Source organism: Mustela lutreola, chromosome 2 (genome assembly GCF_030435805.1).
Source record: "Mustela lutreola isolate mMusLut2 chromosome 2, mMusLut2.pri, whole genome shotgun sequence".
In the NCBI taxonomy this organism is placed as follows: Eukaryota; Metazoa; Chordata; class Mammalia; order Carnivora; family Mustelidae; genus Mustela; species Mustela lutreola.
In genome coordinates this window covers 49,582,879-49,605,550 of record NC_081291.1, presented here as the reverse complement: position 1 = coordinate 49,605,550, position 22,672 = coordinate 49,582,879, and the positions used below count along the sequence as shown (strand labels likewise).

The 22,672-nt window shown below is 36.7% G+C and overlaps 2 protein-coding genes and 1 pseudogene across 3 annotated transcripts in view; 2 read left to right on the top strand and 1 right to left on the bottom strand.

Annotated features, from left to right (window-relative positions):
- Positions 1–22,672, bottom strand: part of GRM7 (glutamate metabotropic receptor 7) — an 891,796-nt gene that overhangs the window by 487,296 nt on the left and 381,828 nt on the right. The window lies entirely within an intron of this gene.
- LOC131824175 (60 kDa heat shock protein, mitochondrial-like) lies at positions 5,486–6,668 on the top strand. Its single transcript, XM_059161571.1, has one exon. It carries the CDS (start codon positions 5,585–5,587, stop codon positions 6,308–6,310), a length of 726 nt encoding a protein of 241 aa, XP_059017554.1. The 5' UTR covers positions 5,486–5,584; the 3' UTR covers positions 6,311–6,668.
- Positions 6,368–7,321, top strand: LOC131824173 (60 kDa heat shock protein, mitochondrial-like; annotated as a pseudogene).

The window sequence follows — 22,672 nt, the reverse complement described above, 5'->3', positions numbered from 1 at the left end:
GACACTTCTGCAAAGAAGACATCCAGATGGCCAATAGACACATGAAAAAGTGTTCCACATCACTGGGAATCAGGAAAATACACATCAAAACCACAGTGAGATACCACCTCACACCACTCAGAATGGCTAAAATTAACAAGTCAGGCAGAGACAGATATTTGCAAGGATGTGGAGAAAGGGGAACCTTCCTACACTGTTGGTGGGAATGCAAGTTGGTGCAGCCACTCTGGGAAACAGAGTGGAAATTCCTTACAAAGTTGAAATAGAGCTACCCTAAGACCCAGCAATCACACTGTTGGGTATTTACCTTAAAGATACAAATGTAGTGATCTGAAGGGGCACATACACCTGAATGTTTATAGCAGCAATGTCCACAATAACTAAACTATGAAAATAACCTAATGCCATATATATATATATATATATATAGATACATATATCTATATAGATACACACACACACACACACACACACACACACAATGTAATACTATGCCATTAACAAAATGAAATCTTGCCATTTGAAAAGAGGTGGATAGATCTAGAGGGTATTATGCTATGGGAAATAAATCAATCAAAGAAAGAAAATTATCATATGATCTCTCTGATATGAGGAATTTGAGAGGCAGGGCGGGGGGTCATGGGGGCTAGGAGGGAAAAAATGAAACATGATGGGACTGGGAGGGAGAGAAACCATAAGAGACTCTTAATCTCATGAAAAAAACTGATGGTTGCTGGGGGGGTGGGAGGTAGGGATAGGGTGGCTAGGTTATGGACTTTGGGGAGGGTATATGCTATGGTGAGTGCTGTGAAGTCTGTAAGCTGATGATTCACAGACCTGTACCCCTGGGCCAAATTAACATTATAATTCACATTATATGTTAATAAAGAAATATAAGGATTCTAATAGCCCAAACACAGAACTTTAATTTTATTCTCTACTGTTTGCTGTATTACAGTGATTTCAGAGCAATGATTCAAATTACTTTAGCATATGGGATTTGAACAGGATTTAGTATTTTTTTTTTCAGGTATTTTCATTATATTCCTATGCTATCTCTGTTAAAAAGGTAACATTCCCCCTCATTATGTTGATACCCTGACAAAAATAACGATGTAAGGTCAGGCACTTGAGAGAATAACTTAATTCTCTTGACTCCTAGCCAAGTATACTTTTCTCAGGAAATGGAACCATTCCCTTTTTTCTTGCTTTGAAAGCATTAAAATTCTTCCTGGTTGTTCAAACTTTTAATAGCTCCTTGTTGAACTGCATCAACTATGGCTACTTTCCTTTCAATATATCATTAGTGAAGACTTAATAACATAACATTCACCTTATGTCTCCCAATTGCCTACAGAATAACATCCAAACTCCTTACCAAGCTTTAGAAGGTACTTCACAATCTAACCCGAGTCAACCTCTCTGCCATTATAATCTTCCACTTTTACTCTGTATTTCCATGCTAGCCAAATTGATCTTCTTTCCATCTTTCTTTTTCCTAAGCTTCCCTGATTGGTATCTCTCACTCATAATCAAGTGCACTATCTAACGCATTCATAAATGAACTGGACTTACTCCGAAGTTCCTGACTGCCTACCATGCAAGACTTTTAAATATTTTATCTATTTATTTGACAGAGAGAGATCACAAGTAGGCTGAGAGGCAGGCAGAGAGAGAGGGGGAAGCAGGCTCCTGTAGAGCTGAGAGCCCGATGCAGGACTCGGTCCCAGGACCCTGAAATCATGACCTGAGCCCAAGGCAGAGGCTTAACCCACTGAGCCACCCAGGTGCCTCAAGAGTTTTAAAGATATTTTATAGTATGCCAATTATTTTTAATTTTTAAAATATTATCGAATGTTTAGTTTTTAAATGAATCCTTACTTATTAATATGAGTTATTTCTATGGTTAAATAACATTATAAAGTAGTTCTCTCTTTTATCTACTTCTAAGTACTTCTTGCCAAAACAGAAAAGAAAAAAAAAATGATGTATTCTGGCTCCCAATAATGGTCACTGGCAATTAGAAGGAATGATACAATCCTTTGAAAAAAATGCATAAAGGAAAAGGAAACTTCTGATTTTTTTTCCCCTTCTCTGTAGCTTTGATTCTTTAGGGATATCCAGTTCCAAGTAAGTTTTTCCATCAATATCTACTCTCCCCTTTTAGTGCAGAATATTCAGCTAAGCCTTTGGCCCCAAAGAATACTGTGACTAACTTCTGACCAAGAGATATGAGCCTGAGTGTCAACAACCTCTGGCCATGACCTTAAAATGAAAGAGTGTTCCCTGGCCTTCCCATTTCCTACTTTCTGCCCTATATGCAGACACAGTGGTACAACATCTTGATTTTTGCAGGTGAGGGCAATGCCCTGGGCATTGTAGAAAAAAACAGCATTAATTTGAGCCCCTGCTGACTTGTGGATAGAGTCGCATTAGTGAAACAGAGGTACACTTCTCTCTTGTTTTGATTGTGTTATTTTTGTTCTCTCTCACACACACACAACTACATCTCTATTATAACAAATATAGAAACATAAAATTCTTGTATATTTCCACAGATTTTTCACATGGCAAATTCAGGAGGGAACCTTATTCTAATGTGGTGATTTGTCTATGCCAATACTTTTCATTTGGCTGATTAAGAAGTGATTTGTTTAGTCATGCTCTTTTTTACCTTTAAATCTAATTTCATGTCCCTTGTTAGAGTCAGTTTTTATATTATTGACCCATATTTAATTTTTAAAATTATGTAACACAATGGTTTTGAAGATAAACATTCAAAATCATTGCTACCCACATTTTCTAATCGTCTCTAGGTATATGGCTGATAGCACATAAAATTATTGTGTCCAAAATAATACTGAGAATTCTTTTCCTCTCTCTCATTTACCTTCACTCTAAGAAATGATGGGAATTGTAAAAGCTAAACAAAGCCCAAGGAAAAAAAATGCAGAGATCTATAGAAGGCACACTCACATTTACATCTATGCTCTAGGGACCTTTTGCTTTTACTTTCACAAGCCAGGTAACTGCCTGGAACAAAAGCACATCAGGAGAGATAATTCTGTGAATAGATGTAATGAGTTTTTGGGGGGAGAGTCACAAAATTCCTTTGAGAATCTCAGGCAAGTTATCCCAGACTACCTATCTATCTATCTATACACACACACACACACACACACACACGTGCGTGCGCGCACACACACACACACACACACGCGTATATTTAGCATATAATTCAGTGAATTCACTTTAAAGATTTCTAGAAGACCGTATATGAGCTCCAGAGTAAAATCCTAGACTTGAGACTGATATCCAGATATCCATACTCATGTCTGTGTCTATGTCTATGTCTGTGTCTGTGTCTGTGTCCGTGTCTGGTCTGTATCTATGTCTATCTATCTACCTATACTTTTCATCCTGGATTTTTCATACATTTAGTGTTTAAACTGCTGTGTTCTCTATCTTATATCTACTTATGAATAATGATAAACATAATAAAACAATAAGATCAGCAACTGCTTTTATTAATGACTTCCCATACCTCAGCTATTGTGCACTTTTTCTGTCACTTAGTCTTCAAAATAAGTCTTTTATATAGATGACTTACTCTTGATGGTATATCTGAAACATTGAATATTTGTATCATTGGTCAAAGGTCTCCCATAGAAAGTGACAGAGTTATTATCTGAAGATAAAATTATCTAATATGAAGCCAGAACTCAAAACGACCTAATTATGCCAGATAAAACCAACCTATATGGTTAATTTCATTCTCAATCAACTTTTTTTCTTAAATTGAAGAATAATTTACATGTCATAAAATGCACAGATTTTGAGTTTCAGTGAGCTTTGACAAATGCGTAACCACTGACATAATCAGAAAAGGAGCATTTCTCTAACCCCCAAAATTTCTTTTTCAATTAATCTACTTCCTCCAAATGTAATCACTGTTCTGATTTTCAGCACCACATAACAGCTTTGACTATTCAAGAATGTCGCAGAGGGGTGCCTGGGTTGTTCAGTGGGTTAAGCCTCTGACTTCAGCTCAGGTCATGATCTCAGGGTCCTGGGATCGAGTCCCGCATCAGGCTCTCTGCTTGGCAGGGAGCCTGCCTCCTCCTCTTTCTCTCTCTGCCTGCTTCTCTGCCTACTTGTGATCTCTCTCTGTCAAATAAACAAATAAAATCTTTAAAAAAAAAAAAGAATGTCACAGAAATAAAATTATTCAGTATGTTCTTTTTGTGTCTGCCCTCTTTTAGTGGACAGGTTTTTTAAAATCTATCCATACTGGTCATTCATTCAATTCTATTGCTGTATAGTATTCCCTCATATGAATACAGCACAATTTGCAATATCCTTTTTGCTCTTCATGAACATCTCAGTGACTTCTAGTTTTGACCATAATGAATAAAGGTCCTATGAGTATCTATGCACAAGTCTTTAAGTGGACCCATGCATTCATTTTTTTTATTTTAATAAAAACTAGGAATGAGATTGCTGGGTTATAGTCCAGGTATGAATTTAAATTTATTAGAAACTACTGAATGTGTTTCTAAAATGACTGCCATTTGATGTTCCCACTAGTGATATGAGAGTTCTAGCTTATAGACAACATTGATACTGTCAGTATTTTTTTGCTGTTTTTTTTTTTTTTTTTTTTTTTTTTTTTTTTTTTTTTTAGTTTTAGTTTTAGTCATTCCAGTGGTTGTAGGCTAGCATCTCATTGCAGTTTTATTTGGCATTTTCTTGATGGTAATGACATCGAGTACTTTTCAAATTCTTATTTCCTTTTTGTGCTTACTTTTGTGAAATTTTCACTAAGTCTTTGACCTTTTCTTACTGGATTCTTTGTCTTTTTATTATTGATATGTAGGCATGCAGACATTCTTTTTTTTTGAATTATTAATTTTTTATTTTTTATAAACATATATTTTTATATCCAGGGACATTCTTAATTTATAAAAAAAGTATGAGGTATATATATTATTTTACATACTATCATATTTTTTCCTTCTAGGTATGTAGGTTATCTTACTAATGAGCAGAACTTTTAGGTTTGACAAAGTTTAACTTACCCATTTTTTTCTTTTATAATTTAGTTAGTGCTTTTTATGCTGATGAAATCTCTTCTTACACTGAAGTCATGCATATATACAGCTGACCCTTGAACAACATGGGATTAGGAGTAGTGACCCCCCACAAAGTTGAAAATCTGCACATACCTTTTGACTCCCTAAAATCTCAACTGCTACTAGCCTACTGCTGACCAGAAGTCTTACCAGTAATATAAACACTCAAGTAATACATATTCTGTATATTATATGTTATATACTGCAGTATTAAAGTAAAGTAAGCTAGCCCTCACTCCTCTCTGACGGCCTCCCTCACCGTGCACATGCTCTGCCGCTGCCCTGCAGAAATGCTTCAATTGCCCACAGTCCCTCGCCAAATTAGGCCTGTGTCCAGAGCACTGGCTCCTCATCTCACTCAGGCCTATGCCAAAGATGTAAAATTTGGTGCAGATGCCCGAGCCTTAATGCTTTAAGGTGTAGACCTTTTAGCTAATGCTGTAGCCGTTACAATGGGGCCAAAGGGAAGAACAGCAATTATTGAACAGAGTTGGGGAAGTCCCAAAGTGACAAAGGATGGTGTGACCATAGCAAAGTCAAATGACTTAAAAGATAAATACAAAAATATTGGCACTAAACTTGTTCAAGATGTCACCAATAACACAAATGAAGAGGTTGGGGACAGCACCACTACTGCTACTGTCTTGGCATGCTCTATTGCCAAGGAAGGCTTCGAGAAGATTAGCAAAGGTGCTAATCCTGTGGAAATCAGAAGAGGTGTGATGTTAGCTGTTGATGCCATAATTGCTGAATTTAAGAAGCAGTCTGAACCCATGACAACCCCTGAAGAAATTGCTCAGGTTGCTACCATTTCTGCAAATGGAGACAAAGAAATTGGCAACATTGTTTCTGATGCAATGAAAAAGGTTGGAAGAAAGGGTGTCATCACAGTAAAGGATGGAAAAACACTAAATGATGAATTAGAAATTATTGAAGGCATGAAGTTTGATCGAGGTTACATTTCTCCATACTTTATTAATACCTCAAAAGGTCAGAAATGTGAATTCCAGGATGCCTATGTTCTATTGAGTGAAAAGAAAACTTCTAGTGTCCAGTCCATTGTACCTGCTCTTGAAATTGCCAATGCTCACCATAAGCCCTTGGTCATAATTGCTGAAGATGTTGATGGAGAAGCTCTGAATACACTCGTTTTGAATAGGCTAAAATTTGGTCTTTAGGTTGTGGCAGTCAAAGCTCCAGGTTTTGGTGACAATAGAAAGAACCAGCTTAAAGACATGGCTATTGCAGTTTTTGGGGAAGAAGGATTGACTCTAAATCTTGAAGATGTTCAGCCTCACGACTTAGGAAAAGTTGGAGAGGTCATTGTGACCAAAGATGATGCCATGCTTTTAAAAGGAAAAGGTGACAAGGCTCAAATTGAAAAATGTATTCAAGAAATCATTGAGCAGTTAGATATTACAACTAGTGAATATGAAAAGGAAAAGCTGAATGAACATTTGGCAAAACTCTCAGATGGCGTAGCTGTGTTGAAGGTTGGTGGGACAAGTGATGTTGAAGTGAATGAAAAGAAAAAGTTACAGATGTGCTCAATGCTACACGAGCTGCTGTTGAAGAAGGCATTGTTCTGGGAGGGGGTTGTGCCCTGCTTTGGTGCACTCCAGCCTTGGATTCATTTAACTCCAACTAACGAAGATCAAAAAATTGGTATAGAAATTATTAAGAGAACACTCAAAATTCCTGCAATGACCATTGCTAAGAATGCAGGTGTGGAAGGATCGTTGATAGTTGAGAAAATTATGCAGAGTTCCCCAGAAGTTGGTTATGATGCTATGCTTGGAGATTTTGTGAATATGGTGGAAAAAAGGAATCATTGATCCAACGAAGGTTGTAAGAACTGCTTTATTGGATGCTGCTGGAGTGGACTCTCTGTTAACTATGGCAGAAGTTGTAGTCACTGAAATTCTTAAAGAAGAGAAGGAACCAGCAATGGGTGGAATGGGTAGAATGGGAGGGGCTATGGGAGGTGGCATGTTCTGATTCCTAGAATAGTGTTTTACCATTATTAATGAACTGTGAGAGGAAGCCCATGCTGTGCTCCTCACCCATAACTTCAGAGAAGTCAGTTGAAGGAAATGATTGAAGAAAAGGCTGGCTGATGTTTAAGAAAATCACTATAACCATCAGTTACTGGTTTCAGTTGACAACATATAATGGTTTACTGCCTCATTGTCCATGCCTACAGATAATTTATTTTGTATTTCCGAATAAAGACATTTGTACATTCCTGATAACTGAGTGCAAGAGCCATGTACCAATGTACTGCTTTCAACTTAAATCACTGAGGCATTTTTACTACTATTCTGTTAAAATCAGGATTTTAGTGTTTGCCATCACCAGATGAAAAGTTAAGAAGCAGCCTTTCTGTGGAGAGTAAGAATAATTGTGTACAAAGTAGAGAAATATTCAATTATGTGAAAACCTTTGTGTAATAAAAATTTGATTAAAGTTAAAAAAAAGAGTAAAGTAAGCTAGAGAAAATTTACTTGAATAATCATAAGGAAGAGAAAAGACATTTATAGTATTATATTGTACTTAACTGAAAAAAAACCCTCTGTAAGTGAACCCATACAGTTCAAACCTATGTTGTTCAAGGGTTAATTATACTCTCACATATATTGTTTTCCTAAAAGCTTGATAGTCTTAAGTTTTACAATACATTTATGATTCTGATTAATTTTATGTATGTTGAGAGATAAGGTTGAATTTTTTAAAAAAAATATAGATATATAGTTGATCAAGCAACTTAGGCTAAAAAAAAAAAAAAAAAAAAAACCAAAAACACAAAACAAAAAAAACAAAATACACCAACTTTCCTAACACTATTGAATTATCTTGGCACTTTTGTAGAAAATCAGTTGACATGTGTGAATCTATTTCTGGGTTCTATTATATTGATTTGGTCTATTTTTCTATTTGTATGCCAATGTGATATTGTCCTGATTACTATAGCTGTATAATAGGTCTTGAATCTGGCATAGTAAGTCCTCCAACCATGTTCTCATTTTTCAAGCCTGTTTGTGCTACTGGCTGTTCCATATCACTTACATTTCCATATAAACTAAGGAATTAGCTTTTACAATCTCTACACAAGACAATCCTTCTGGGAGTTTGACTGGAATTGTATTGAATTTACAGATCAGCTGGAGAATTGACATAGGGAGCTGTCTTAGATCTATTCACACCTTATTCAGACTCATAAGGCGTGAGTCCACAGCTGGTACCTGTCTATCCACAAGGATTCAAATCAGGTAAGGACTTGGCAGCAGTACACAGGTCAGGATTCCTACTGCATGTAGTCCTTATTTCCGTACAAATAACCATCCAGGAATTACTGTCTTTGATCTACCAAATGATGACAGTTGAGGGAAGACGAAACAGGATCCCCACTGTGGATGTGAGGCTCACCTTTCTTAGCCCTATGCACATAGGAGCCAGTATCTCTTGTAACAATATCATGGATTTAGTTTCCAGGACTCCTGCAAGAGATATGTCAATATATAGGATTCACTTGACTAAAAGAAATCAAAAGTTAAGTCTTTCTATCAGGAATTTATATTACTTCCCAGGCAGATGCTATTCTGGGGTCACATTTATCATATAGTTAATGTTGCATCTTTTTCATATTTCTAGGGGAGCTGAGATAGAAAACTCTGTAGAAATCTAATTATTTTTTTATTTAATTAATTTTCCCTTTAGTCCAATACCAAATTCCATCTTGATACTAAGTTCAAGTTCTCATGTAGAAGGAAAAGTTTTTTGTTTAAGATGCACTTAAGGGTGAACTAGTAATATTAAGTCTTTCTAAATATAAGCAAGTTATAATTCTCCAGTTATTTATATTTTTCCTTAATTCTTCGTAGCAATGTCTTGAAATTTTCAAGGTAAAAGTCACATACATATTTTTTTCAAATTATTATAAGTATTTTATTATTCTGATGTTATCTCAAAGACACTTGCAATTTAAGAAATGTTTAAATAACGAATTCATTTACTAACACTGTAATCTTTATTTTCTCTGTGTTATAAGGCCCTAAACACGTTGCTATTATTTTGGTTTGAATACTCAAATGTAATTCAAGAATTTAAGAATAGGAAAAAACAATGATTTATATTTGTCTGCATATTTACATTTCTAGTGCTCTTTATACCTTTCCAAAGATCCAAATTTCTATTATGTTTCATTTTCCTCATACATACAGAATTCTCTATGTTGGTTCCTCCTGTGTAGGATTGTTGAGATTCATTCTCTCAACTTTTGTATTTGAAAATGTCTTTATTTTATCTTTATTTTTAAAGTATATTGTATTAGTCAGGGTATTCCAGAGAAACAGAACAGGATCAAAAGGAGACATACTTTTCACTCTCTCTGTCTCACCGCTTCCACTCTCCTTCTCTCCCTCCCTTCCTCTCTCTGTCTGTCTAAATGAGCATACAGGAGTGTGTGTGTGTGTGTGTGTGTGTATGTGTGTGTGTGTGTGTGTGTGTGTGTGTAAAAAGAAGGACGTGGTTGATTGATAAAGAATTCGCTTATGTGTTTGTGGAGGTTGATAAGTCTCATGATCTGCCATCTGCAAATTGGAGTCCAGAAAAGCCCATGGAGTAATTCCAGTCTAAACCTGAAGGTCTGAAAACCAGGGGAGCCAACCGTATAAGTCCTAGCTCAAGAATAAAGGCCAGAGAACCAGGAGCATCAGTGTTCGAGGGCAGGAGAAGGTGAGTATCTGTTTAACAATAGAACAAATTTTCCCTTCCCCATCTTTTTGTTGTATCCAGGCTCTTAATGGATTGGACAGTACCAACCCACACTGGTGAAGGTAATATTCTTTATTTGTCCACTGATTCAAAAGCTAATCTCTTTTATCTACAACCTCACAGACATACCCTGAAATAATGCTTTACCAGTTATCTAGGCATCCCTTAGGCCAATCAACCTGATACATAAAATTAACCATCACAGATATTTCCCCTGGATATAGAACTCTAGATTTACGGCTTTTCCTTTTCTCTTTTCCAATTCAGCATTTTAAAGATTTTTTCATTGCTTCTCACAAGAAGTAGGACATTGTTTATTCTTCTTTACATTTTTCCCTTTTCTCTGTCCACTTTTGATACGTTTCATCTTCTTTGGTTTTCAGCAGTGTGACTGTGGTGTGCCTAGATATGATTTTCTTTGCATTATATTGTATGAGGTTCAATAAGATTCTTTGATCTACAAATAATTGTTATTCATCATTTTAAGATATTTCTGCCATTACTTATTCTAATATATTTTTGCCTCTTTTAAAAAATTTTTAAATTATTTTATTAACATATAATGTATTATTTACCCCAGGGGTACAGGTCTGTGAATCATCAGGCTTACACATTCACCATAACCCATACCCTCCCCAATGTTATTTTTTGCCTCTTTTTATCTCCTAACCCTATTGGGAGTCTAAATATATATGTAGATATACATATACATACATATGTATACACATGTATGTGTATACACATATACACAGATATATGTGTGTATATATGTATATGTGTGTGTCTACACACACACACACACACACATTATTTGATGTTATGCCACAGGTGATTGAGGTTTTGTTCAGTTTTTTTCAGTCAATCTGAGCTTCATTTAGATGATTGCTATTTATCTTTCCTCAAACTGATTGATCAAAGAATCTTATTTCCAATGAGCTGTTACTCTCATTTAATAAGTGTATGACTTTAAAACTGCATTTTTCAGTTCTAGATTTCCATTTAGTTATTTTTAAAGCATTTTTTACAATTCTCTTGAAAATAATGTAATAAAAAATCATAGTAATATAGAAACCAGAAAATGTAGGTTTTGGAAATCACAGTATATCTATTATTTTACCAGCCATCCATTCTCTCTTCTTTTGGTAATTATACTTTTACTTTGTGGGATGTCTATTTTATTTAGGCTCATCCTGACTCAGGAGTAAAGTGCATGACTTTAGCTTAAAGAAATCAGTTATTTACAGTCCCCTGAGCAAACTGATTGCTTTGGGTATAGGTTCATGTTTCATTCAGAACCAATGAAATATCAGAAGAATTTCTACAGGAATTCTGGAAAGGGACTTCTCATTCTTGTAGCATTTTATCCCAGAACTCTGAAAAGTCTAGAATTGCTGAAACCATTTTGCCATCATGAGATGATCAACCTGAAGATGGGATCAACATACAATAAGACAAGAGACAACTTGAGCTAAGGAATTGAAGGTGAGGTCTGATCCAAAGCATCAAGCCTCAATCTTGCCTATATTGCATGAGGCAATATACCATTTTACCTTAAAATGATAGAGACTGGATTATTGGTTAACTCTAATGCCAGCTGAATTTAGGTTGGGGCTTTGAAAATGATGGATTATAGATTATGTCATAAGTGAGGCAGCCATTAGAGTTGTTCAGGTGGTCGGCTATACCTACTAACAACCTCAAAAGGTTATTTCAGTTTGTCATGAGCATATCATTACCTTCCATCTGTGAAGTGCTATGAAAATGTTTGGAAAGCATTGCCTTATGCAAATGATTTAATATTTCTAAACTTCATTTTTACCATATGTTAAATAAGAAAGCTATAAAATGGTATCTTTTTTTTTTTAAAGATTTTATTTATTTATTTGACAGAGAGAGACCACAAGTAGGCAGAGAGGCAGGCAGAGAGAGAGAGGAGGAAGCAGGCTCCCTGCTGAGCAGAAAGCCTGATGTGGGACTCGATCCCAGGACCCTGAGATCATGACCTGAGCCGAAGGCAGCGGCTTAACCACTGAGCCACCCAGGCGCCCCTATAAAATGGTATCTTTAAAGGATTTTTAATCTATACCATTTTATGAATCCACATGGTCAATTTTGGCCACAAAATTCCAATAGCCAAGTCCAAAACCATATTGTATAACCCTGATAGGAAATGGATTATGTCAATACTAAAAGAAACAAAAGGAAAGGCATAATTAACAAATGGAGACACACTGAACACACAACACTGGGACACACCGGGTCATTAGTGATGAGTGTGCATAAAAAAAACTTTCTAAAATGGGTCAGATCACTTCACCTATAACCTAGATGGTAGCACCCAGTTTTAAGAAAACTCTACACCTAAAACTGCAAACTATCAAAATAGATAGATACTGAGTCTAAAGTCCCTGTCAACATTAAAGTTTCCATCATTTGATTACTATTCAATAATCAATAATTACATTCCCATGTGCAAGAAAATTGTCTGAATTTGCAAACAAAAAGGAATGGCATTCAAAAAGTCTATAGCAGAAAGCGAAACATAGATTGAATGTGGGCACATCCAGTGTCACAAAGAAAAATACACTGCATTATGCTGGAAGAGGTCTTATTCATCCTCTAGCACAAATCCATCATTTTAAAGATGAGAAAGACCATGACAAATCTGATCTTTTCTGATAAAACAAATAGGTTCTTTTGCCACATGGCGCTCAACCACGGTCTTCTAATTTGAGGTGTACACCCTGTAAGAGATCCCATATTATGAACCTCCATGGCTTCCTTTCCTGGTAAATAAATAGCATGTGGTATCCCTCTGGACCATTTAGCTCTTGCTAGTCAGAGAATCATTATTTAAGTTGAAACCCTTGTTTAATAATCTCATGATGCTAAGATATATCCTGCAGGGAATCAGATAAAACCTTTTAGCTCAGAAAGGATTATAAGTTAATGGCTCAGTTGGTGGTACATATGCCTGTTGTGCTTTCTCAGAGATAACGATGCTGCTTCCATTCCATTTCATTGAAGATGTAAAAAAGTTCCATGGGTATAAACCAAGAATTTCAGCAGGTGATACAGAAAAAATAGGTGTAGTTACTGTCACTATATGCTAGCGTTGCTGAGAAACTTACTCCTGAGGCATGATGAAAAAGCTGGGGCCCTCGAAAGCTGGCAGATCTCTGAAATGTTCTAACAACCAAAGCATGCATCTGTGCATAAATAGAAATCTGGAGGGATGCCCTGGAAAGCTGGTTAGAGCAACCATGTGACTTACTCAGTTGGCAAAACTGAAGTACCACCAGCTTCCTAAGTCTCTCATTTTTCATGCTGATGGGAGTTTATAACAGTTCTGAAAATTCAGAATCAGCATCTCATCTGTTCACACCTTCACTAGCTAGTCCACCCAAGCCTGCAACCTCGTGGTTAGCTGAGCATTAAGCTCAGAGTTGGTAACACATATATCTTGATTGAGTATGTTTAATAGAAAAGTAAATAATCTTTCCTTTAAATTTTCCTTTCCCTTTGTTTTTTAAAAAGATTTACTTACCTGGGGCACCTGGGTGGCTCCGTAGGTTAAGCGTCTGCCTTTAGTTCAGGTCATGATCTTAGGGTCCTGGGATCTAGCCCAGCATCAGGCTCCTTGCTCGGCGGATTGTCTGCTTCTCCCTTCCTCTCTGTCTCTCCCATCTGCTCATGCCCATTCTCTCTCTCTCTCTCTCCCTTTCTCAAATAAATAAATTTTAATCTTTAAGAAAAGATTTACTTACCTACTTGATAAAAAGAGAGAGAGTGTGAGAGTATGTGAATGGGGAGGGGTGTAGGGAGGGCAGAGGAAGAGAATCTCAAGCAATCACCTTGCTTGAGCCAGAAGTGGCGAGATCTCAGGACTCTGAGATCCTGACCTCAGCTGCAATCAAGAGTCAGGTACTTAACCAAGAGCCATCAAGGTGCCCCCATCCTTTTCCTTTCTCGACCTCAGGTTTATGGGATGGCTTTTTCAGTTATTTCATATATATATATATTTTAATTCCTAATTTAAACATAAAAATAAGTTCCTCTATAGATAGCAAATGTCAACAATGAGTATAAAGTAAACAGGTATGTGCAAAACCCTCAACGAAGTGCATGGCACATATATAAGCATTGTTACTTACTCATTATTGTTCTTGTTATTATTATTACTATCATGAGTAGTACTAATATCACTACCACTTAGATACTTGTAATCTACAGATTACACCTTCATTCACAAGCCCTATAGAAATCAAAATTCAATATTTTTGATCAAATGATCAAAATTATTTGATCAAATGATCAGAATTTGATCATTTTTGATCAAAAATGCCATTTTGTTCGTTGATTAAGGTTCTCTCAAATTGGAGATCAAGCAAAGACCATCAACATTGAAGTAAGTTTTGGCTAAATTATGTTTTATTTAATTAATTTAACAACCATATGCTGGCTGCTTATGTATGTGCCAAGCACCGTGTAAAGAACCATGTGAGAGAGTGTGAGTGAAGGAATAAGCAATCAGAAGCCAGACTGACATTTTCCAGAAAGGCAACGTAAAAAACAGACTTTTAACCCTATATCAATGTCACAGATGGGAGACTTACGTTGCTGATGGAGATACATGGTTCTTAATAACTAGATCTTCAATTTATGCCAAGATCTAACCATATATTAATAATTATGTAATTCCCTCATTCATTATTTCAAATGACTTTCTATGTCTTCTTGCAAACATTAAAAAAAAAAAACTATTTTACAGGTCACAAATTCTAAGTTAGTGGGCTGAATTTACTCACAACAGACATGTTTATTTGGAGCATTTTAAAACTGGGAGCTTTCAGATTTAAAATTTATGCCATATGTCTGTCTAGACGCTTTAAAAAAGTGGAGGATGTTGCAATGCGGGGCCTTCATTCCTGTATGACCACGGCTAGCTGAAGAGCAATAGCACTTGCCTTCTTGAGAAAAGGTTTGTCTTCAGGGCACCTGGGTGGCTCAGTGGGTTAAGTCTCAGCCTTCAGCTCAGGTCATGGTCTCAGGTTCCTCAGATTGAGCCCCACATTGGGCTCTTTGCTCAGTAAGGAGCCTGTTTCCCCCTCTCCCTCTGCCTGCCTCTCTACCTACTTGTGACCTCTCTCTGTCAAATAAATAAATATAATCATAAAATAAAAATAGGTTTATCTTCTCCAGGGTGTCCGGGCCCCACTATTCACTCCTGGATGAATGAGCATGCACTTAGCTCACTTCACTTCACTTGCTTGAAGGCACTGAGCAAGTATTGAATGGTATGACTTCCCCTCTATATCCACAGATTTCCAATATGCCTCTAGATGACCACAATGCCCTGTGAAGTTAATGATGCCTAAGCTCAGAGGCCCCTCATTAGCACAAATCCTTACAATTGCCCTATACCTAATTTTATATATTTAGAAGGTCTTCTAAGTTTCAATAAGTTTCAGCCCCATACCACCTTGATCTGCCTCTGCTATCTCTAAAATATTGTCAAACTAAAAGGAAATTCAATCATGAGAAAAAACCAACACCAAAACCCATACATGCTGAAAAATTTCTGCCACTCCTAATTAATGGATATTTGATGGAAAACAACTGGGGATGGTGGAGATCTGCTATCGTTGGGCATTATTTCTGACTGGGTATGGAAAATTAATTGATAAAATGACAGAGTGCCTTTACTCTTAGAACGCTTGTTAAAATCTGGGGGATTGCTTGCAGCCAAAAGTAATTGAAATTGTGATCAAAAGTTACATCCAGACCACTTGGTATAGTGTATGATGCTCCGATTTTAGGAGGGCAGAACTAACTTGTGAATTAAAGCCTTGCAAGAAAACCCCGATTCTGGAAAAAGGAGCACAAAGTCTTAACCCCTATGTCTCTTGCTCCCAGACCTCTACTTTCAGGAAACGAGTTAAGTAGAATCTTTCAGAGTCTTGAGAAAATTTTTCCAGACCAAAAATGTCTCTTGTGAACAGACCCTTAGATCATGTTCTTAAGAGATGGTGGTGGTGAGTTAGGGACAGTCATGAGGGTCTCTGCAGGAGCTGCAAGGAGCAAGAATGGATAGCCTGCCCGAATTGAAATGCAAGGGGAATTCTCAGAAAGGCTCAGCCTAGGTTGGGCTCCACAGCATTTGGAAATCCAGCCAAAGCAGTAAGAAGCCAAAAGAAAGGCAAAACTGATACACAACAGTGAGTAACATATCATACTCTACATCAGCAGTTCAACAAACCATAAGCCACAGACCACTAGCCCCTTTTACTACCTGGGCTAGGCCCATACGTAGGGGGTTCAAAAATATAATAATTATCTATCAGCTATTCTGTAGACTTCCTAGAGCATCCAATAGTGACTACTTGGAGTTGAACCTTTCTTAAAGCAACTACTAAACATCATCATTTTAAAGGGATGGGGGGCAAGAGAAATATGAAAAGGGAAAGAACAGGGACTTTAGTCTTGTGCTCAGATGCTGGCACTGCCACTTAAGGCCCAGCTGACTTGTAAGGCAACTTTTCTGAATAACAGTTGCTTCATATGCGAATGGAGGTAAGATTCTTTTGAAGCTAAGACATTCACTGAGGACCAAATGAGTTTACTTTCGTTCTCACAGAGTGGCATGTCAGGAAACATTGAATAATACTTTTGTCCCCTTTTTTCATTAGCAGCATCAATGCACTGGGTCACTGAAGTAAGAGTAATAAAAGGAAAAAAGCCCGCTATATCAGATAACCATTGTTGTATGACAATCTGCTCCAAAGCAAAGTGGTTTGAAATAGTACACATTTATTGTTACTCAGGAATATATGAGTGGTTCCACCTGTCTGGGCCAAGATTCGTTGATATTTAATAATAGAATCCTGTGTCTCTGGTCAGCTGGGTCAGAGGCTGGGTGTTCTAGGAAAGATATCACTTATACGTTTAGTGGTTATTTGGCTGGCTTTGGGCTATGGCAAGGATAGGGACTGGTTATGTATCTCTTAACACCTACTAGGCTAGCCTGGGCTTGTTGCCATGACATCTGAGCAGGGTTCAAAAACACAATGCAAAAAGAGGCAAAGCCTTCTGAGAGCCAGATCGGAAACTGGCACATTGTCAATTTCTGCCACATACTCATGGTCAAAGCAACTCACAAGGGCAGTTCATATTCAAGCAGCAGGGGAAATCCTATTTCTTATTAAGAGTTGCTATCAAAGATGTTGGCCAGGTTGCAGAGAAAGGGGAACTCTCTTATACTGTTGGTAGGAATGCAAGTTGGTACAGTCACTCTGGAAAACAGTATGGAGGTTTCTCAAGAAGTTAAAAATAGAGCTACCCTATCACCCAGCAATTGCACTAGTAGGTATTTACCCCAAAGATACAAATGTAGTGATCCAAAGGGGACCCTGCACTCCAATGTTTATAGAAGTAATGTCCAGAAGAGTGAAACTTGGAAAGAGCCCAATAGTCCATCAACAGAAGAATAGATAAAGAAAATGTGGTGTATATATACATATATATGTATATATATACATATACAGGTATACATATGTAATATTACTCAGCCATCAAAAAAATGAAATCTTGCCATTTGCAACTATGTGGATGGAATTAGAGGGTCAGTCAATCAGAGAAAGACAATTAAATGATTTCATTCATATGTGAAATTTAAGAGACCAAACAGAGGAGCATAGGGGAAGGGAGGGAAAAATAAAGCAAGGTGAAATCAGAGAGAGAGACAAACCATAAGAGATGATTAATCACAGGAAACAAACTGAGGGTTGCTGGAAGGGAGGGGGATGGTTGAATGGGGGTAACTATTTAACAGACATTAAAGAGGGCACATGATGTAAAAAGCACAGGTGTTACATGCAACTGATGAATCACTGACCTCTCTCTCTGAAACTAATAATACATTATATGTTAATTAATTGAATTTAAATTGAAAAAAAGTTGCTGTCAAATTGTACTGCATAGGGCATGGATATAGGAGGCATAAAAAATTAAGATCATAACCAATCTACTACATCTCCTTCTTCTGAAAAAAAAAAAAAGAGAGAGAGAGAGAGAGAGAAAAGAAAGGGAGAACAATATTTGTCCATGTTTATGGTAAAGATAAAATGAGACAAAGTATTTAAAAGGTCAAGAGCAATGGCACATCCTAGGCACCTAATACAGCTTTTGCTATGTGGATCAATCTTATGTACTAGAATGCAATCAAACATTTTCTTCACAGCTTGTGTTTTTCTTTCAAAGAAAAGCTAAACTCCAAATAGATTTAATTCTGGCTGAAAAACAAATTATATGTACATTATATTCTTTACATCTAGTTTAGAAATGATGAATATTATCTGCGTAGGCAGCTCAAAAATAGGATGTGTTTCCGTTGTGAGTTGAATGAATTTGCATCTTTTCTGTGATGTGTTAAATAGAGAAGCAAGCTATAAATGCCAAGTGAGGGTTGTGCTGTCACTTGCTATGAAGGATCTGCTCAGTGGCTGAAGCCACATGCCTGGAGGTGTTGGTATAACTCTGCATGAGCACAGTCCTTGGAGGCTAGAGATAAAGGCTGGTAAGTATTACAGCATAATGGAGAGCGTAGGTATATTTAAGAGTACTAAAGAATTTTACACAAGTGGTGGTCAAGTTATAAGGATAAACAGATCTCTTCAGAAAAGGTTAAGAAGCAAAAGACTATACTTACCCATGCACGAAAAGTGTTGTACCAAATACAATGAGTATCTTGACTTACATACTGAGAGCTGAAAAATGCTATTTATGGGAGCAGAAAATTGCAGAAGGCACATTGCATGAAGGACTATGTACAAATACCGGGACACAGAAAATGCAACTAGAAAGGAAGGGAATCACTGGTCATTCCTGCTGTTTATTATCTGATGGATTAGAGATGACGAGCAAGATAATGCAGGTTTAAGGCAAGAAGTATTAGCTAGTTTTCTAAGTTTTAGACTGGAAACTTTATTCTAAGGTAGGAAGTGCTTAGGTAATAATTAGATACCAAATGGGTCTACAGAAGGGCGACATAAATAAATAATATAAGGAGTTCTGTCTTCTAACAACCAACAAAAAAGATAGATGAATGCCATATTACAGAGTCCTGTCCTAAAATAATTCAAAGAAAAAAAAAAAAAAAAACCTTTAATGAGTGCAATGAAGGAATCTTTGATCTGGTACCTGTCAAGAATATTAAGTAGTAAAAGCAAAACAGCATCTCTACTGGAGAGTATATTCTACAAAAAATTCACAAATCTTTCGCTTAGTTAACAAATTATCTCTCGGCAACAGTATTTTGCAACTAAATAGTGTTTTGTAAAATAATGATTTTTATCCCAAAAAATATATGTTGCTAGAAAAATATATGGAGAAATGAAAGTTTTAGAAAATATGTTATCACATAATGTTATTTTTAGAATGATTCCTTAAAACAGTATGGGGTTCCTCAAGAAGTTAAAAATAGAACTAGCCAATGATCCAGAAATTGCACTACTAGCTATTTACCCAAGGGATATAAAAATACTGATTCAGAGGGATGCATGCACAGTGATGCGTAGAGCAGTATCATCAACAGTAGCCAAATTATGGAAAGAGCCCAGATGTCCATCAATCTATGAATGGATAAAGAAGATATGGTATATGTATATGGAGTATTACTCAGACATAAAAAAGAATGAAATCTTGCCATTTGCAATGAGATGGCTGGAGCTAGAGAGTATTTTGCTAAGCAAAATAAGTCATTCAGTGGACAGATACCATATGGTTTCACTCATATGTGGAATTTAAGAAACAAAACAAATGAGCACAGGGAGAAAAAGAAAAAGAGAGAGGCAAAGCAGGGAAAAGACTATTAACTACAGAGAACAAACTGATGATTGCTGGACAAGAGCAGGGAGGTGGATGGGGGAAATAGGTCAAGGGATTAAGGAATGCAATTGTGATCATGGGCAGCAGGTGATGTATCTAAGTGATGAATCACTAAATTCTACACTTGAAACTAATATTTCATTGCATGTTAACTAACTAGAATTTAAATAAAAACTTGGGGGGGGGAATCACTCCTTAGATCAGATACTTGATATATGTATCATCAACGGACATTTGTTGACTGACAATTCCAGTAAGTGTGTTTCTATGGGCCAGGACCATTGCTAAGTACTTTATAAACATTGTCACACCCATGCAACAATCTTAGGATGTAGGCACTATTCTTACTGGTTAGGAAACTGAGGCCCACAGAGGTAAGCAACTCACCACAAATGGTACAGTTACTGAGTGGTAAGGATGGGAATCTAAACCATGCATTTGGAATCCACATTAACCACTACCTTCCTTTCCCCAGGTGAAGTAATAATGAACACTGAAGAGGTAATACACATTTTCTAAAGAACCTCAGAATCCAAGCCAAAATATCAAAATCAGTTTCCATTTCTGAAAATTACTTTATATTTTCGTATTTTATCAAAGCATTGTTTCTGGGTAAATATAGGGCATAATTCTGAGTTCTTCAGTCCCATTCAATTTGCTTAAGAATCTCTTTTCTTTGACTATCCTGAAGGTTTATATTTTAAAGATCTTAAACTGTGTTAAAGATAGTAGAATATGGAACAACTAAAATTAGAATCAATGGGTAGAAGTTGCAGGAAGAAAACTGAATGTTCCAAAGTACTTGAAAATGCTCTGAGCTACAACAGGATATAACACTCACCCAGGAAGTATTCAAGACAAGGTTAGCTGCTCAGAAGGAATGCTGCAGGTTAAGGGATATTCAACAACAGGATTAAATGGTCTACCTTCCAACCTAGAGTGTCCAGTAATTAGATCTACTCACTACAATTTGAAATAATTTTGTTTGAAAAAAAAAAAAAACAAAACAAAACAAAAAACCAAAAACCCAAAACTTCTGACCTGTTCAAAAGTCATAGCCTGTATGAAAACTAAATAGAGCAGTTCCATCTGACACTTTCCTCCAGCAGAGCATCTCACATGGAATAGATATTCCATAAATGCCTATTACTATATTGACCATAGTTGGTGCAATTACACAGACTACATGGTTTTTCAAAATAGCTATTACAGACATTTATTCTCACAGCTCAGATTAAATAAACTGCAAGGCTTTCAGAAACCTCAGCTACAATAGCTGGTATAATCTGATATCATAATCAGAACTCCATGTTATTCTCTGCATCCTTTTTCCTGTATTTCCTAACAATCATGGCAGTGGTTATTTCCCACTATATGAGATTAGTCACTGATGTTTAATCAGTGAAAGGATCATAATTAATCAAAGCATCCATTTAGAAGAATTTGCCAGTGGTTGGGAAGACTTTTTAGCCTTCTGACAAATCTTATCTTGGAACACTGCTGTAAGCAGATTAAATAAATTGGGCTTTTTCAATACAAAACGTAATTCTGTAACTTCAATTACTTACAAAGTTTCCCAGAATTCTGAACTAGGACATATATATTCCACTCTCTATTTCAAGAACATATAATCAGTCTTTAAAGTAAAACCAAAAAAAAAAAAAAAAAATCCTTTGAAGAAAAAAAAGAAGTCCAAACCAAAACTTAACAGCTTTAAGTTCATTCAACACAAAGAACTATTTTAATATCAGTCTCTCATCAGGGGACTCATAAGTATCCATAAATACCCATCCTTCACTACCATCTGAAGATCCACAGAAGACAGCCATCTAGAAGGGGTCATGACAAGGCTACCTTAGGAGGCTTGCAAGTTCATCTTTGTCAGGTTGAAATTGAGTCTATCAGGCCTAAGTTGGAATCTCTGCTCTGCAAGTGTGTTACCTACAACTGCAAAATGTTTTGAAGCAAAGCAGCTCTTGCGGTCAGGTTGTTGAGTGGATCCATTGAATTAAATCTTGAAAAGCACTCAACAGTGCTTGGCACATGGAAAATATGGCCCAAAATATTCAACAGTTTTTCACTACATACTGTGAGCAAGAGCCCTTCATCAATGTCTCAGGAAATTCGAAAGGATGTGGATTGAGTTATATTCTGCCATATGAACTGATCCCAAGAAAACCTTGTCCCACTTTACATTTCTCCACTTATCATCTGACATTTCAGCCCATTTTCCCCATTTCCAAAGAGATTCTTCTCACCTAGACGGATCTAGAAGGGAGTTGATGATGGGCGTAAGGGAAAATAAAGGTTCAGTCTGTCCTATTTTTTATCGTATCTCTGTCCCGACTGAGTCTCTAATGGTAGATACATGTAGATACCTTTGTCCAAATTCAGAATGTACAACACCAAGGATGTAAACTGCGGACACTGGGCAGTAATTATTAAGAAATATACCACTCTGGTGGGAGCCTTTATTTTTTTTTTTAAGATTTTTTAATTTATTCATTTGACATAGGGATCACAAGTAGGCAGAAGTGCAGGGAGAGGGAGAAGCAGGCTCCCTACTGAGCAAGGATCCCGATGTGGCGCTCCATCCCAGGACCCGGGGGTCACAATCTGAGCCAAAGACAGACACGCAACTGACTGAGCCACCCAGGCACCCCGTGGTGGGAGTTTTTAATCCCTGGGGAGGCTAGACATGTGTGGAGCAGAGGTTATATGGGAAATCCCTGGATCTCTCTCTCAATCTGTACATTTCTTAAACTGTGCTAACAATGTTTTAAATAAATGAAGCATTAATAAAAGAATAATAACTTTAAAAAAGCTCAGTCTAACCTTTTAAAAAGTTGACCTACATTTTGGGAAAAAGTGATCTATATTTT

Excerpts from the sequence above, each read along its gene's own strand:
- LOC131824175 (XM_059161571.1), top strand. The coding sequence starts at position 5,585 with ATGGGGCCAAAGGGAAGAACAGCAATTATTGAACAGAGTTGGGGAAGT.